Source organism: Glycine soja, chromosome 9 (assembly GCF_004193775.1).
Source record: "Glycine soja cultivar W05 chromosome 9, ASM419377v2, whole genome shotgun sequence".
In the NCBI taxonomy this organism is placed as follows: domain Eukaryota; kingdom Viridiplantae; phylum Streptophyta; class Magnoliopsida; order Fabales; family Fabaceae; genus Glycine; species Glycine soja.
In genome coordinates, this window is record NC_041010.1 from 2200392 (window position 1) to 2218224 (window position 17833).

The 17833-nt window shown below is 35.8% G+C and overlaps 2 protein-coding genes and 1 pseudogene across 2 annotated transcripts; 2 read left to right on the top strand and 1 right to left on the bottom strand.

Moving 5' to 3' along the window:
• Positions 1 to 1557: 1557 nt before the first annotated feature.
• Positions 1558 to 3626, bottom strand: LOC114367637 (berberine bridge enzyme-like 21). The gene has a single exon (XM_028324820.1). The coding sequence runs from the start codon at positions 3623 to 3625 to the stop codon at positions 2024 to 2026; it is 1602 nt and encodes a 533-aa protein (XP_028180621.1). The 5' UTR covers position 3626; the 3' UTR covers positions 1558 to 2023.
• Positions 3627 to 9786: 6160 nt separating this feature from the next.
• LOC114367722 lies at positions 9787 to 12754 on the top strand (annotated as a pseudogene).
• A 321-nt stretch (positions 12755 to 13075) lies between these two features.
• Positions 13076 to 16187, top strand: LOC114366830 (wall-associated receptor kinase-like 8). Its single transcript, XM_028323836.1, has 3 exons — positions 13076 to 14017; positions 14395 to 14442; positions 14619 to 16187. The coding sequence occupies exons 1-3, from the start codon at positions 13096 to 13098 to the stop codon at positions 15815 to 15817; spliced, it is 2169 nt and encodes a 722-aa protein (XP_028179637.1). The 5' UTR covers positions 13076 to 13095; the 3' UTR covers positions 15818 to 16187.
• Positions 16188 to 17833: the final 1646 nt, after the last annotated feature.

Sequence of the window (17833 nt, forward strand, 5' to 3'; positions counted from 1 at the left end):
TGTTTCAACAATCATTTATAATACTTTGTAACAATAATAATTGTTTTGTCAACTGTAAAACATGTCATCTAAAAATTATTAATTTGATTTATTTTTAATGTTTTACTTATTATATGTCAAAAAAATAATTTCATAAAAGACTTGATTATTTTTTTTCGTTATAAAATAATATTATTTAGGTTAAAATATTTTTTTATCCCTATAAAATTACTAAATTTTGGTGTTGGTCCCAACAAAATTTTTGTCTATTTTTGGCCCCGTAGAACCAAAATGTGTTATTCTTTTTCCCCTAGAGCAAGGATTGAATGATTCCGAACCTATCTAAACTTATACCATATTTTTTAATTTAAATCTTAAGATTTAATTTTTGGAAGTTAAAAATCGTGACAGAAAAAATAATTTCTGAAATTTAAAAATCAATCTCCAAATAGCAAGAATCATATAAAAAATTTCAGATTCACGCCCAAATCAAGCTCAACAACAGCAAGACCAATGAATCAAAGCTTTTTTTTTTTTTTTATAAAAAAAATCAAAGAATATGAACACAGAATGACTTTTAGTCCATCAGAAACAACAAAACTCCTAAAACATCAACCCCCATAATTGTAGAACAAAAACCAACCCACCCAAAGAAGAACATTAAATGAAAATGAGAACTGAAATTAAATCCCTCAAAGAATACGCTATGCCCAGTAACAAGCAGAATATGTGCAAGATATACTGAAAACTGCAATTGAAAAACTTAGATGATGAAACATGAAAATAAAGGGAGAATAATAAATGGGTAAAATTTACCAAAATAAAAACTAGAACCAAGCCATACGAAACATCACAAACACGTTACTAGAACAACACTTCCCCGTCACCAGCAAAACCTCCCAAGAAAAACCCAGACAATAAAGAAAGGCATCAAAACAGTGTAGGAAGACGAAGTCGTTTTTGGTGAAATGTCAGCGTGACTCGTGATTCCAGCAGGGTGTACGATCTCAAGACATGGTGTTTGGCAATGACAAGCAATTAGTGAGCATCGACAAAATTAGGAACACCAAGATCCACAATGATCTTCTCCGAGGCACAAGCAAGTGTAACAATGTTATCGATGTGTTGCTGCCACTGTAAGATTTGGTGAGAGAAAGCGACGACAAGGGTCGAAGGGGCACCCGTGGACAACTTATATCAAAGCTTGATTCTCTCATGAAGAATGAAAACAAATCGCAATGCAAGAGAAGCAATAGTGCAAAAACAGAAAGAAGCTGTAATAGAATGAAGGAGAAAATAATACTGATATTACTTGCTTTGCAAAGGAAGCTGACTACGTTATTTATAGTTATTTACAAGGATAATCAACTTGGTTAACTAACTAAAGCACAACTAACCTAAGCAAACTAGCTAGAATTAGTTAATACAAAATCAGGAGTTAGTTAACAACTTAGGTTTGTGGCTACAACAAAAAACCACGACGATGATGATGACATACCTAGGGTTCACAAATCGCAAGAGAGAGCAAAGGATTATGCCAAGAGAAAGTGATGGGGACAAATCTGGTTGGTGATTTTTGCGACGGATCTGGTTCGTGGTGGTGGTGTTGGAGGTAGGACGTTGCAGAGGTACCAAGGTTGGAGAGGGAAAAAAGGAAGAGAGTGGGAAGGAGAAGAGGAGGAAGGAGGTTGGGATGATAGAAAAAGAAAAAAAAAAAAACATAGTTACACGTGTCAACAAAAAGTGGGTTCTAACTCCAAATATAACTCCAAAGAATAAGGTACCACATTATAAAAGGAACCAAAAATAGAAGAAAAATTTCCTAAGAACTAAAATCAAACTTTGGTGATCATTTAATAGGGACCAAAGACATGTTTTAGTCTATTATTTAATACAAAATCTTCCTATAACTACACAAACTAACAGTTTGTTGCGTTAGGGATTATTTGAAACTAAAAATTGTAGTATAGAATAGACTCTCATACACTTTTGTCTGTTAGAGAGGTCTAAGTAGCTAGGCAATATTCTCCATTGTTTGATTCCTCTATGCTTTGGTGGGACTTACAGGAATACTCTGCTCATACGCGAAAAAGTTTTCCGGATCAACCGCAGTCTTAACCTTGACCAGCCTCTGAAAATTGGCATTGAAGTATTTGGCCCCATAAACCTCCCCTTCTTCAAAGCTATTCTTACCAAAGCTGTTAGTGCCAATATCAATATCCCTGTAATTCAAAAAGGCACTTCTGGGATTCTTCGACACATATGGGGTCATCACACTGTACAAAACCCTAGTCTGATTTAAGAAATTCTGAGCCGCAGCAGGTGATGGATCTGACCAGGTCACAGAGTACTGAATCTTGAACAGGTTCCCTTTACGGTGAGGAAACGGAGTTGCATCAGGAAGAATCTGAGACATTTTCCCGCCATAAGGGTTGAAAGCAAGCCCCGTTTTCCCCATTTCAATAATCGTCTTCCACAAAAGCTCCAACCCTTCTCTGGGAATAGCATTCTGAACATAATCAGACTTTCTTTTAAGAAAAAGAGCCCAGTTGGGATTCCGCTCCAATAGGACTTCAGGTTTGGCACCCTTTTCAAAAGCCTCTTCATCATCAAACCAGATAACAGAATCAATCCACCTCCCCTCAGTGCAATTCTCCTTCTTTAACCCTAGAAGCGGAAACTGCTTATCCAAAATCGGCAAAAGCTCATTAGCCCCTCCGAGGAACAAAGCAACAACCGAGGCTGTAGCAGTTTTCCCACTGGGCGACAATAGTAACCTCATGAAAAGCCTGTCATCAGTGGTTGGCGCCACCTGCTGCCACTGCAACACAAGGTCAGTGGCATTCTGTTCCAAAGTCCTGTCAACTCGGAAAAAGGTAACCGTTTCCGGCACGGGAACAATTTTAATCGTAAACGACACTATGACACCAAAACTGGCCCCTCCACCTCCTCTAATAGCCCAGAAAAGATCTTCCCCCATTGTTTTTCTGTTTAGAAGATTTCCTTTCACATCAACAATTTGAGCGTCAATAACATTGTCAACAGATAAGCCATATTTTCTCAACATGGTACCATACCCTCCTCCGCTGATATGGCCACCAACGCCAACAGTGGGACACACCGCTGCAGAGAAGCCATGAACCTTACTCTTTTCCCAGATCCTATAATAAAGCTCGCCAAGAATGGCACCGGCTTGGACCACGGCAAGCTCGTTTTTAACGTCGACGGTGATCGTGCGAAGGTTGGACATGTCAAGGAGGATAAAGGGTTTCGGGGAGATGTAAGAGAGGCCCTCATAATCATGGCCTCCACTTCTGATTCTGAGTTGAACGTTGGCAGATTTGGCGCATAATACAGCAGCCTGGACATGGGATTCTACCATGGGAGTTACGATGAGTAACGGCTTCGTCGTGGAGGAGGTGTTAAAACCGGCGTTTCGGATGTAGTTTGCGAGCACAATGGGGAATTTGGGGTTTGTGTTGTCGAAAACTATGTCGGCAAGTGGGGTTGTGGAGTTTGCATGTTGCGTGAGGCACTGAAGAAAAGTGTCATGGATTGGGGGATTTGGGGGTCGTGCCGACAACGAACTGGAAACAGACAGTAAAACAAAAGCAGCTGAAAGATAGAATAAACTAGGTTTCGCCATTGTCGTGTGTTAATGTATGGTGACTTGGTGGAGGGTGACTCTTATAAAAGAATACTCAGGGTTGCCTGGTTTTTTTTTTAGCTCAACTTTTGCTTATAAGCAGCTGGGCCACGCACTTTTTTAGTAAAAGCTCTACAAAAATAACTAGCTTATTTTAAGGCACAAAATAATACAAAAAAAGTATAAAACTGGAATTTAATTTGTAGCTTATACAGAGCTTTTTTTGAGGTCCTACGTTCGAATTCTTGCTTGTGGTTCTTTTAGTTGTTTTCTTTTTTAGGTTGCACCGTTCTTTTGTTTTTCTTTCTTTCTTTCTTTCTAAAAGCTGCAATTGCGTTTTCTGTTTCTACAAATTTTTATCACTATTTAACTTGCTTTTATATAGTAATTCTTACTTCTCTTAGTTGCAAAGAAAAATACCATCGAACAATATAGAATAAACTAACATTTTTTTATTTGTAATCAATTTTATTTTTTATTAATAATATATTTATTTTCTGAAAATAACCATTGAAACAATATTTTATTCATAGAAATAATTTTTTAAAATTAAAATATTTTTTTATCATCATTAAAATAATCCAATACAATATTTTATAAATACACTTTTTTCATTGGACAAGTAAATTAGAGTCTTTAGATTTTTTACCAAACAAAATTTCGCTTAAAAGTAGCTTTTAAGCTATAAAATTGAGAAGTTGACAAACAATTTTTTCAACATTTAAATAGTTGTAAATTACTATTATGTTACCGTTTTTATCTTATCGCTTTTTGTTCTTAAACACAACTGAATAATGTTTTAATGGCCGTCTCGAAGGCACCTCTTCATCTTAAATAAAGTGCCTTTAATTATGATAACAAAATTGTTTTAACTGAATTATGCCACCACTGGGCGGCCATTCTCCGGGTCCGTTCAGAGCCCCCCAACCGCCGCACCCTTCCCTAAGACGTCGGCTTATCCCTTTTCATCGTGTTAGTGGTCAAGGTCAGGGACACGGGCTCAACCACTTCTTCCTCCTCATCACTATTTTTGTCATTCTCGTCGCTGCCAAATTGCTCTCTTTTTGCAACAATATTCATTCACTCATTCCTACATCCACTTTAAGTTGGAATCCTCTTCCTGCATCCAACACCTTGAGGACAAGGTGTCTCTTTGATGGGCTAGGGAATGATAGGAAGAAGCTGCAGCAGTAGGCTCAATAGGAGCATCAAGCGTCCCGTCCCACGTATTTGGATGAATATGTATGCATAAAATCATAAGAGTAGGAAGTTGGTTATAACAGATTAATTACAACTTTTCCAATTCTGTTATGAAGTTGTTATTGCCTCTATGGATCATGCATTCTGTTAACTCACATATAGCTATAATGAATGAAAGAAGGTAAAGATGAATTTGAGTTAGAATAATTAGTGTAGAAGGAGGTTTCTTGTTCTCGAAATCAAGGCACCACTGTCCTCTATTCGTATCAACCAGCCTGCTATAATATGTGCCAAAAGTGTCAATGTTCAACTCAAAGTCAGGAGTGAAGGCCATGATTACGAGGATGATTAAGTTGGGGAAAACGAGGCTTGTATTCAACCCTTACGGAGGGAAGATGGCTGAAATTCCTCACCGTAAGGGGAAACTGTTCAAGATTCAGTACACTGTGAACTGGGTTGATCCTTCGCCTTGTGCGGCTAAGAATTTCACGAATCAGGCTAGGAAGCTGTACAGTTACATGGCCCCTTTTGTGTCATAGAATCCCAGAAGTGCCTTTTTGAATTATAGGGACTTTGATTGGAATTAACAGCTTTTTCAGAGGCTGGTCAAGGTTAAGACTGCGGTTGATCCAGGAAAATTTTTCAGGAGTGAACAGAATGTTCCTGTATGTCCGAGCAAAGCATAGGGAATCAAACAGTGAAGAATATAAAATTGCCTACTTAGGCAATCTCTAACAAACAAACTTATATTACATTAATTTTATGTTAGATATTAATTAGAAAAATAATAATAACAAGTTTTATGAGCCTTAAATTGTGGAAAATGAAAGTTGTAAGGTTGTGAGTTACAAAGTCTTGAATAAGTAATTATGTGAGCATTTAGTATTCTTGAATAAGCAAATTATGTGAGTAGTCACTCTATTTTAATATAAATAGGGGATCATACTCTTGTATTTTGTGTGGCAAATGAAATAAAATCTTCTTCTTCTTCCAACAAAGTGGTATCACAATATGGAAAAAGCAACAATATGGAGTTGATTATGATGAAGTGTTTGCACCGGTTGCCCGCATGGAAACCATTCGTCTTCTTATTTCCTTGGCAGCTCAAATGAAGTGGAGAATTTTTCAGCTTGATGTAAAATCGGCATTTCTAAATGGCTATCTTGAAGAAGATGTCTATGTTGAACAACCAATGGGTTTTGTCATCGAAGGTCAAGAAGGAAAAGTCTTGAAATTGAACAAGGCGTTGTATGGTCTAAAGCAAGCACCAAGGGCATGGAATACTCGCATTGACAAGTACTTCCAAGACAATGGGTTTGTTCGTTGTCAAAATGAGTATGCTCTTTATGTTAAAACTTTTAATAATGGTGATGTCTTATTTATTTGTCTTTATGTGGATGACCTTATCTTTACCGGCAATAACCCAAATTTGTTTGAAGACTTCAAGGAGTCCATGTCTCGTGAATTTGATATGACAGATATGGGACTCATGTCATATTACTTGGGAATGGAAGTGAAGCAAACGGAGAATGGTATCTTTGTCTCACAAGAAAGGTACACAAAAGAAGTGTTGAAGAAATTTAATATGCTTGATTGCAATCCCGTGAACACACCTATGGAAGGTGGCTTGAAGTTATCAAAGTTTGATGAAGGAGAGAAGGTAGACTCCACGATCTTCAAGAGTCTTGTGGGGAGTTTAAGGTATCTAACCAATACAAGGCCCGATATTCTATATGCGGTGGGAGTTGTGTGTCGCTTTATGGAGGCTCCTACCTCTCCTCATCTAAAAGCCGCAAAAAGAATTCTTCGTTACTTGAAAGGTACAATTGATTTTGGATTGTTTTATTCTCCCTCCAATAACTATAAGCTTGTGGGATTTTGTGATAGTGATTTTGCCGGAGATGTTGATGATAGAAAAAGTACTACCGGATTTGTATTTTTTATGGGTGATTGTGTTTTTACATGGAGTTCTAAGAAGCAAGGCATTGTGACACTTTCTACTTGTGAAGCCGAGTATGTAGCTGCAACTTCTTGCACATGTCATGCCATTTGGCTAAGAAGATTGTTGGAGGAACTTCAGTTGTTGCAAAAGGAAAGCACAAAGATCTATGTTGATAATAGATATGCACAAGAGCTTGCCAAAAATCCGGTGTTCCATGAACGAAGTAAGCATATAGATACAAGGTATCATTTCATTAGAGAGTGCATTACCAAGAAAGAAGTAGAATTGACTCATGTGAAAACTCAAGATCAAGTTGCGGATATTTTCACCAAGCCTCTAAAATTTGAAGATTTTCGAAGATTGCGAGCAAGACTTGGTGTGCAGAAGAATTTTCCAATTAAGGGAGGATGTTAGATATTAATTAGAAAAATAATAATAACAAGTTTTATGAGCCTTAAATTGTGGAAAATGAAAGTTGTAAGGTTGTGAGTTACAAAGTCTTGAATAAGTAATTATGTGAGCATTTAGTATTCTTGAATAAGCAAATTATGTGAGTAGTCACTCTATTTTAATATAAATAGGGGATCATACTCTTGTATTTTGTGTGGCAAATGAAATAAAATCTTCTTCTTCTTCCAACATTTTATACTTCATTTTATTATTTATATTCATTTCAATTTAATACATTTGAATGCTAATTGATAAATAGTAGATATATGCTATATTTTAATAAAAATATAAATTTAGTTTAAAATTTTAATTTTTTTATCAGAAAAAGAAAAATATCATTAAAATATGGGTACAAGGGTAGGTACCCAACCCGTACAAGCAGTTTCAAATTTATAACACTAAAATACAATATTCCCACCCTCCCCAAAATGCATGTATGCATAATATACATGCTGTATTTCTGCATAAAATTGGTATAGCAACCAAAAACCTTATAAGAACCTCTTCCCATGCATAATATACACATGCACATGCATATCATTCAACCTTACACACCGTGCTAGTAGCACTACTACAAATATGTTATTCTAGGACGCACCTTCAAGGACGATGCTTTCAAAAACGACATTGTTTTAGACGTGGTGGCATTTTAGTAAATAGGAGATTTATGTCAACGACGTTTTTGTTAAAAATGATGTCGTCTGCGCATTACAATGACAGGTTTAGTACACACCAACGTTGAACTGCACTACCCTAGCCCGCACTCGCACTCTACCCTACCTCGCACTACCTAACTCATTTGCTGAAGGGATTGTGCGCATCGATGGAGAATAGAAGAATTAGGGTTTAGATTTGTTGCATAGGGGAGACGCTGAGCATGGGACCGCCACCGTGGCGTTTACAGCGACGCCGACAGGGACTCACTCCATGTGGCGTCTGCTAACGAGGCCATCCGAAGCGGACCGCCACCAGCGCAGCTCAGTTACCTAAGCATGCTCATGTCTTTTCTCTTTCTGTCTCGCACGTGCAAACACTTGTTCCGGTGGCCCCTTTCTCTTTTGCTTCATCTTCAACATTAGGTCTTCTTTGACTCTGTGGTCGTCACTGCTTCTCAACTCTCTTCCCCTTTCCTTCATTTGCTTACTCCCATTCGCAAACTGTAACGGCCAACGCAGCAAGTTGAATTTTTAGAATCGATTCGTCCAAGTTTGATTCGAAGCAAAAAGAAGCGAAATTGGAGTTTTAGGGAAAGAAGAAGAAAAAAAACATGGCGTACAATGGTGCAGGTCCCATAGGTGGTTCGGGTTCGGCATTGACAATAAAGCAAGTCAAATTGGAGAGAGAAAGCAAACTGAGAATAGAAGTTGGTAACGACGCACCTCTATTTTCTTCTTATTATAAGAAAAATGTTTTTTTTTATCTTTCAGGTGTTTACTTGGTATGGTGCAACCATTGAAATGGATGGTGCTACTGAAACTGATTATACTGCTGATGAGGTAAGCCAATGTAACCATCCTATTGTGTGCATTCTTTCTGTCAAACATATTGGTAAGACAAAAAAAAAGAGAGGATATCACTGATGAGGAGATTGCAACTTTTTGAGTGCAGACTCCAATGGTTAGTTATCTAAATGTAGAATTTTTTTTTGCAGTAACAATGTAGAATTGTATAAAGTGCTTCTTAAGGAGCTTGCAGGGATGATTGACAGGCAATTTACTGGAAATGCTAAATCTAGAGCTTCAGGCATGGTGATAAATATCACGGGATGGATAGAGGGTATAGGCTATGATGTATTTGGCCTTTGTATATAACAATGTTGTCTTGGTTTTGGGTGAGGTATATGCGTTGTATATATACTATATACTATATTTAACATTTGCATCATTGCATCTTCCACATTAGTTATGCATTGAAAGCCAGTTCCAATGATCCCCACTATCATATATTTTTGAATATCATACTTTCCTTATGCATAGTTGTTAATTCATGCCTTCTGTAGAAGCTCAGTGTCTCAGGCTTTGCTTTGAATTCCTTGTAGAAAAAACTGTGCAGCATGCTCAAAGATGTGCTCAAGAGTGAGCCCAAAGTAGACGTAGTTAAACTTCAAATATTTTCCTTCTACACGTGTCCATATTTGAATATCTTCTACACGTGTTTACCATATCTTGATATTTTCCTTCTGTTTTTTCATTTTAGAGGATTTCAATTTAAACTATGAGAATTTGTTGTCTGTTGGCACTTGTTCTGCTCAATTTAAACCTACTTGTCCATATTTGTTAAATAATTCACATTTCTCTGGTAGTATGACTATGAGGTGAATAGTTTTTTTTTTCTGATATATAATCTATACATCAGGGGATGTTAAGTTTAAATGTGATTTTAAACATATGTTTGATGTTAAGATTTTACATGGAAAGAAAAGAGAGTATAAAAAAAATAAGTTATATAATGTTTATAAAATGGACAACAAATTAGCATATTAAATATATATTAATATATTGATTTTAAGAGCTTTTCCTAATGGCATCCGCTACAGGCAATTTACTTGCTGTCAAATCCAAATGGAACTATGAAGCTTTATGAGTTTGTAGTGATATTTGGATACTTCATGCTGATTTTGGCTCAGATGCCACATATTAATCTGGTGTCTTTGGTCATGTGATTATCCTACAGTGCCTGTGCTACTGCAGCTTCCATATATATTGGTATTTTCTTTCCCCTCATTAATAATCCAATTAACTAATTAGCACCTATGCTTGCAATTAAGTGCATTTTTTTTTTCTGAATTTTCTCAAAATGTCTACTGAATCAGGAAAATCATCAAATGGGCCAAAAAAGTATTACTCTTTAATAGGTGACACAACAAATCGCTTATTTGGAATCTTTAATGCCATTCCCATCGTTGCCAACACTTATGGTTGTGGAATAGTTCCAGAAATTCAGGTTAGAAACAATCAAATGTGTTCACTCTAACATATAGAACTTGTTAATGCTACCCACACCATCAAAGTATTTTAACTTCTAATTAGAAAAATACACAAGTATTTTAACTTCTAATTAGAAAAATACACATTTTTATTATAGGCAACGTTAGCACCCCCGGTAGAAGGGAAAATGCTCAAAGGACTATGTGTTTGTTATGTTGTAGTTGCATTGAGTTTCTTTAGCGTAGCTATCTCTGGCTATTGGGCATTTAGATATCAAGTTGCAGGCCTCATTTTTAGCAACTTTGTAGATGATTACAGCAAGCCTTTGGCTCCCAAGTGGCTTATTTATTTGCCCAACATTTGCACAATAGCTCAATTATTAGCTAATGGTGTGGTAAGTAACACCCTGATTCCCACTATAGTCTATAACATTAATTGCATGTTTAGATCACGGTATAGTTTGTGCACACCATACATTGGTTTAGAGAATGTACACTAAATTTAATACTCAATAATGTGTTTTTATTATTATCTAAGTGCTGATAAATAGATAGGATAAAAAATGAGTGGGCTTAATTGCGTGTTAAAAGCATAAAACAATTGGCACTTCTTTTCTTTTTATCTTGAAATTTGTGGGCTTAATATTTAATTATGTTCCCTTAATTGCTGTTTAAAAGCATATTTTTGTGCAATCTAAAAACTACATTGACAGTAGATCACTTTTACAGGTTTTGATCTTTTTTCGGTTCATGGGTCTTGGTACGATCCTTCCATGCTTTTTTCTCATGGAAAAATTTTAAATTTGTTTCAAAGCTTTCTACATCAGTTGTAAAAGGACTGTTGTAGAACACATGGCAAATTACATCGGTCGTAAAACGACCGTCGTAGAATACGTGACAAACGAAGTGCTTTCTACATGAGTGTTGTCTTAGACACGACTTTGTTTATCTTGTGTTTCTACGACGGTCCTTTTACGACCGTCGTAGAAATATTCACCTCTACAACGTCATCACTTTCAAAGACGTGTGTCCCCCGCCTTTGAAAAGCATTTCCCACCGTCTTTTGAATTCTATTTTTCTAGTTGTGTAGGTAATTAAGACACCTTCACTGACCAAAAGTGTAACAGTAACCACCGTGTCTCTCTAAGAAAACACATATAAGATGTAAATGACGGAGTGGTGGAAGTAAAGTGTTAAAGAAAACGTTTAAAACATTAGACATCTCCCTTGATTCAACGTCGGTTAAAAATCAATTTCTCACTTTCAATATCGGCTCAAAATTAATGTCAAAATTCTTTTTTTATCAATGTTAAGGGCCTTTTTTTTTGTAGTAAACAAATAGTCGGACCAAACCCAAACAAAAGTGTTATTATAAAAACAAAAAACATTTAAAAACTTAGGAGTAAGTGGCTGAAACCAAAGCCTTTTAATGTAATCTAACGTTAAAAAACTATGCAATTTAACATAAAAATAAATTAGGGAGAAACGGTCATTTACATATCTTTTTATATTATATCTGAGACACTTAAATGAGAAATAGGGTGTTTGCGGGCCGGTTCGGGTCGATTTTGAACAAATTCAAGATCCAATCCAATTAAATTTAATCGATTTGGTTTGGTTTCATCTTCACAATTTATTTTTGAAACTCAACCCATTCATGAATGTTTTGGGCTAATGGATTATCCATTTAAATTTGATTTGTTTTTCTTCTTAGAACAATTATTTTATATCATGATTCATTCAAATGTCCAATACAATTAACACAATATTATCAAATGTCTGAAAATAATAAAATTGATTTATTTAATATTATCAATATAATATTCTAAAATAGAAAAATATAAATTAAAACAAAATATTCTTCAACGATATATATTATAATAGTCTGAATCACAAGTATTTTCTACAAACTAATTTCTTACAATAAGCTTTGCTAGAATTAGATTTGTTACAATCAGATTTGCTAGAAATTTCAACACTAGTTTCAACCCTTGGGGTCTCAACCCTTGGAGTATCAATATTAACAGTATTTAAAACCAAACTAAACAACTTTAAAAATTTTCCATGCATATATTCTTTCTTCGTGTTGAAAGCCTACTAGCGCTTCTCCTCCTTTTTTGAAACCTTGCGTGGCTAGTCCTTCTTCAAAGTCTCATGTCATTGCTCCTTCTTTTAATTTTTCCACCATTGCTCCATCTTGGAAGATCACTCTAATGTGAAGAAGGCTTTTAAAAAGATTATCAGGTCAGACTAGACTTTTAAAAAGGTCACGAGTCAAAATAAAAGTCTTTGATAGGCTATAGGTCAGATCCAGACCTAAAAAATTCATCGTAGATTAGGCTCAGACCTTTGAAAGTCTGACATATTCCTACCCTTGAATATAGAGTTGTAATTGAAGATATTATTTTATTTTAAAATGAGTTGACTTGTTGGAAAAAGGATTAGTTTTCTTATTTTATACTAGATAAATAATTTTGGTCTGCTGCAGTACTCTAGTATATTGGCCCATAACATACAACCAAGAAGGTCCACTGCAACACTATGGACCTGGCCTAGCAAGGATGCAGATAGTGCTCAACAAACAAGGGACACATCTTGCTCCTTCATCTAAGTCCAAGCCACCTGATTCCACGAAAGCACCTTCTTTTGTTTTTGTACGACCTAGCCAATTCACGGCAATTGAATTACTCTAACTTCCAATCATGTGACTTGTAAAAGCATTGTCTAAATAGATCTCTATAATTAGTCATTGGAATTCACCTAATATTGTGCACATATTTTTCCATTTAGTCAAATGCAACTAGCTAGTCAATTATGCCTCACAACAACTGTCTTCTTACTACAAGTCAAAGTTTGACTTCATGTAGATCCACGAAAATACTTAGAAATTCATCAAGCAGTTATCTTAGCACTGAGAATAAATATACTTCTTCCAGCGAACCAATAATATAGATGCAAACTCACTTCAATACATTGAGATCTCGTAGTACAGTTTTAGCCACAATGATTCTGCAACTTATACCATTTTCTATAATCGTTTTGATAATATTCCCTCTGGCATCGGAAACATATCAGATTATAGCAAAACCTGGTTGTAATTCAACATGTGGAGAAGTTTCCATCCCTTACCCTTTTGGGATGAAAGATCCCGAATGCTACGCCGACGGGTGGTTTGAAATAGAATGCAAAGACACTTCTCAAGGTCAAAAACCCTACCTGAAGTCTTTAAATCTCCAAGTGACATCCATCAGTGAGTTCCCAGGCTTGGTTACAATCATGAATCCAATTTACCGTTGGAACTGCCCAAGCAAAAGAGCAATGCCAGCAATAAAAGACCTGAGAGGAAGCCCTTTCGTGTATTCCCAGGAGTCGAACAAATTCGTTGCCGTTGGTTGCAACAACCTTGCCTTTTTGAAGTCCGGTGGGGATACTGTCGGTGGTTGTGTGTCCATTTGCGACAACAATGAAGAATTCAAAAACATGGACTTCATTAGCAGTGATGGTTGCCATGGCAGGTACTGCTGCGAGACTTCACTGCCAAACTATCTTTCAGAATATAATGCAACACTGCAAGATTTTAACAACCAGAACAGTAGTGTTGAGAGTCATCAGTGTAGTTCTGCATTTATTGTAAACAAGTACTGGTCCCAGCGATACTATATGCCTCATTTAAACAACATGGACTATGTTGATGCGGTGCTTGAGTGGGAGATTTTGAACAACACACTTTCCGATTCTGTCCTTCAATTTCTTTCAGATCATGCAAGATGTCATGGATCTAATGTCACATCTTCGTTTACCAGAGTCTCAGGTTATACATGTAGATGCATCCAAGGTTACCAGGGCAATCCCTACGTTCGTGGAGGCTGCACCGGTATGATCTCTATGCAATAACTTGCATTTACATTATTCTATTACAGTTCTGTTCTGTCACACTATAAAACAATTGACATTATATTTAATACTGTATATAATTCTTTTTTATTATTTATTTATGATAAAATAGGCTATGCACTAACCATGTAAAACAATTTTATTCTGTTATTTAATCACAAGTAAGATAAGTTTTTATTGACTTTTATAATAACTATCTTAAAAAATCAGACTAACTTTGATTCCTGATTGGGTTGATTCGTGAAACTGTTTTACGAGACCTTGCATAACCAATAAACTCTACCATTTCAATTTATGTTTACCTCAATACATAAATGCATGGGTTTATATGATCTAACTTGGTTCTTGGTGTTTCAGCCTTGCCAGATTACAATAAAAATCTAACGAAGAAGTGGGCTATAGTAGGTACGTAAAAATTTTGAAAGGCGGTTTTGAAGAATAATAAATAATGATTTATTGTTTTGGTACTTCCCCCAATCGTAAACTAGAGCCTTTAGCTACTGCTTAATATAACTCCATGCACAACAATTTATATAGTGGAAAAATTATAATGCCGTAATTTATTGTAACAAATTGTGTAGGTGTTTCGTCAAGCCTGGGATCTATCATTTTGCTTCTTTGTCTATGGTTGTTGTATAAAGTGGTAAGGAAGAGAATGATAAAGAAACGCAAACAAAAGTTCTTCAAAAAGAATGGTGGTTTGTTGTTACAGCAAAGAATGTCATCTAATGAAGTTAATGTAGACAGAGCTATTCTGTTCAGCTTAAAGGATTTAGAGAAAGCCACTGACCGCTTTAACATGAACAGAATTCTTGGGAAGGGAGGCCAAGGTACTGTTTACAAAGGCATGCTAGTAGATGGTAAAATTGTTGCAGTGAAAAAGTTTAAGGTGGAAGGAAATGTTGAAGAATTCATCAACGAGTTTGTCATTCTTTCACAAATTAACAATAGAAATGTGGTCAAGCTGTTAGGATGTTGTTTGGAGACAGAAATTCCTTTGCTGGTTTATGAATTCATTCCTAATGGTAACCTTTTTCAATATTTACATGATCAAAACGAGGACTTACCAATGACATGGGATTTGCGTTTGAGAATTGCAACAGAAATTGCAGGAGCACTGTTTTACTTGCACTCAGTTGCATCTCAACCCATTTATCACAGAGACATCAAATCCACAAATATACTATTGGATGAAAAGTATAGAGCAAAAATTGCAGACTTTGGAGCATCCAGAATAATTTCCATTGAAGATACTCATCTCACCACAGTCGTTCAAGGTACTTTTGGATACTTGGATCCTGAATATTTTCACACTAGTCAATTTACAGAAAAAAGTGATGTCTACAGTTTTGGAGTAGTTCTTGCTGAACTTTTAACAGGTCAAAAACCAATATCCTCAGTGAGAACCGCGGAATCCAAGAATTTAGCCTCATATTTTGTTCAGTGTATGGAGGAGGATAATCTTTTTGACATTATCGACAAAAGAGTTGTGAAGGAAGCAGAGAAGGGAAAAATCACTGCAGTTGCTAATCTTGTAAATAGATGTTTAGAGTTGAATGGGAAAAAACGTCCAACTATGAAAGAAGTTACATTTGAATTAGAAAGGATCCAGAGATTGGATAAGAAATCTAATGCAGAGCAAAACCGTGAAGAAATTGAGCTTGCTAGAATTGAAGATTATCAACCTTGGGTTGGATATTCTATATCAAATTCGTTGGCAACTCTTGGCAGTGAATCAATCTCATCAGACTCGGAGGTCATACCTATTGTTACATTATAATTAATAATTGGTGAATTTTCTTAATTTGTTGTCCATGCGGAATCAATATGGTGTAGGACTCATCAATCGTGCATGAGGGTCCCTCTCATACCCTGAAGCTTGCATACTGCCTTCTACTTATTGTTTTTCCTCTTCTTTGTATTGATTATTGAAGCATAAATATATTTTGTACGAGAGAATTGGAATAAGTTCTGGGAATCAGAAAAAGACTAAAAGTTCACTGGAGTTTAATTTCCTTTATTTTCCTATCATGTTTAAAGGGGGCATTGTTCATTTCCTGTACACTAGGCATATACCTTGGCCAGCATTTCTTGATAAATTGTCCAATTGCACATTTGGTATAGTGTCTAGCACTCATTCCTTTGTTATATACTATATGCTGCATGTTCGGTTTCGAGTTTTACTTTCTCCACTATGCATTGCAGCAGAAGCTACAATGCGTGACTTTTGCAATATCTCTTTATTGATGTGGTTATACTATGCGATGCAAATAATTTAATACGTGTTTGGAACGCATCGCATCAATCTAAACACAATTAAGTGCATGTTTGGAGCCAATCTTGAAATGAAAATCCACACTCTCTCCATGCACGTCCAGAGACCAAAAAACATAGAAGTTACTTCAATTTAATTTGCTTCAAGTGAATGTAATTTTTCACATTGGCGATAAGTTTTCAAACACTGTAAGTGTTGTTTTTGCATCCAAGTGATCACAACAGTGTTGGAATGTGGATCCAAATATTTGGTTAGTGTGTGTTTGCTTAGACATTACACAAGGATCTGTTGGAAAGGAGAAAATTATAGGAAGTATTTGAGAGAAAAGGAGTAGAGAATATTTAAAAGAAGGATAATTTTTATGACTTGAGAAAAGTTTTTGTTTTAACTTCTTTTGGCTTCATTGAGTTCTTTACAAATGACAACCTCTTCCCCTTTTATAGGCTTCAAGGGAGAATTCTAAATACATCAAGAAAGATTCAACATACTTCTAGGAAAAGTTCTACACATTTCTCCTAACTACTTAGTTCTACATACTTCTTTCAATTAAATATTACTTCTATTTATTTCTATACTTCTCTAAATTTTCTTTGGAGTAATAACATAAACTTAATGGGTCTAACACTTGATTAATGGACGAAATCAAGTTTATATTATTCAACACCCCCCTTAAACTTGATTTATCATTCCAAGTAAGCTTCTTAACTTGATAAAGTGTTCTTGCTTAAGCGGCTTGGTGAAGATGTCAGCTACTTAGTCTTGAGACTTCACATATTCTATATATACATCCTTTCTTGTTATGCACTTCCTTATGTAGTGGTAATGGGTATCAATATGTTTTCTTTGATCATGGAACACTGGATTCTTTGCTAGAGCAATAGTTGACCTATTATCCACAAAAATCTTGGTCAGCTCTTATTGTGACATGCCCAACTCTTTTAAGAAATCCCTTAGCCATACTGCATGACAAACGCATGAAATAGCTGCTATGTATTCTGCCTCACAAGTCAAAAGAGTGACTATCGGCTGCTTTTTTGACTTCCAAGTAAAGGTTGTATTTCTCATGAAAAACACAAATCCAGTGATACTTTTCCGATCATCTTCATCTCCAGTCCAATCGCTACCATTGTAACCTACAAGCTTATAGTCATTACTTATTGAGAACAATAAGCCAAAGTCAATTGTTCCTATATAGCGAAGAATTCGTTTTGTGGCCTTGAGATGAGTAGTGGTTGGATTCTCCATGTATCGACTGATGAGTCTAGTAGCATATAGAATGCCTGATTTGTGCACATCAAATATCGCAAACTACCCACCAAACTCTTGAAATTATTAGCATCCACCTTTTCTGCCTCGTCGAACTTTGATAACTTCATCTTGTACTCCACCGGTGTTAAAATTGGCTTGTAGCTATCCATCTTGAATTTCTTGAGCATCTTCTTTGTGTAGTTTTGTTGTGAAATGAATATTCCATCTTCCTTCTGCTTTATCACAATATTAATAGTATGACATTAGTCCAAT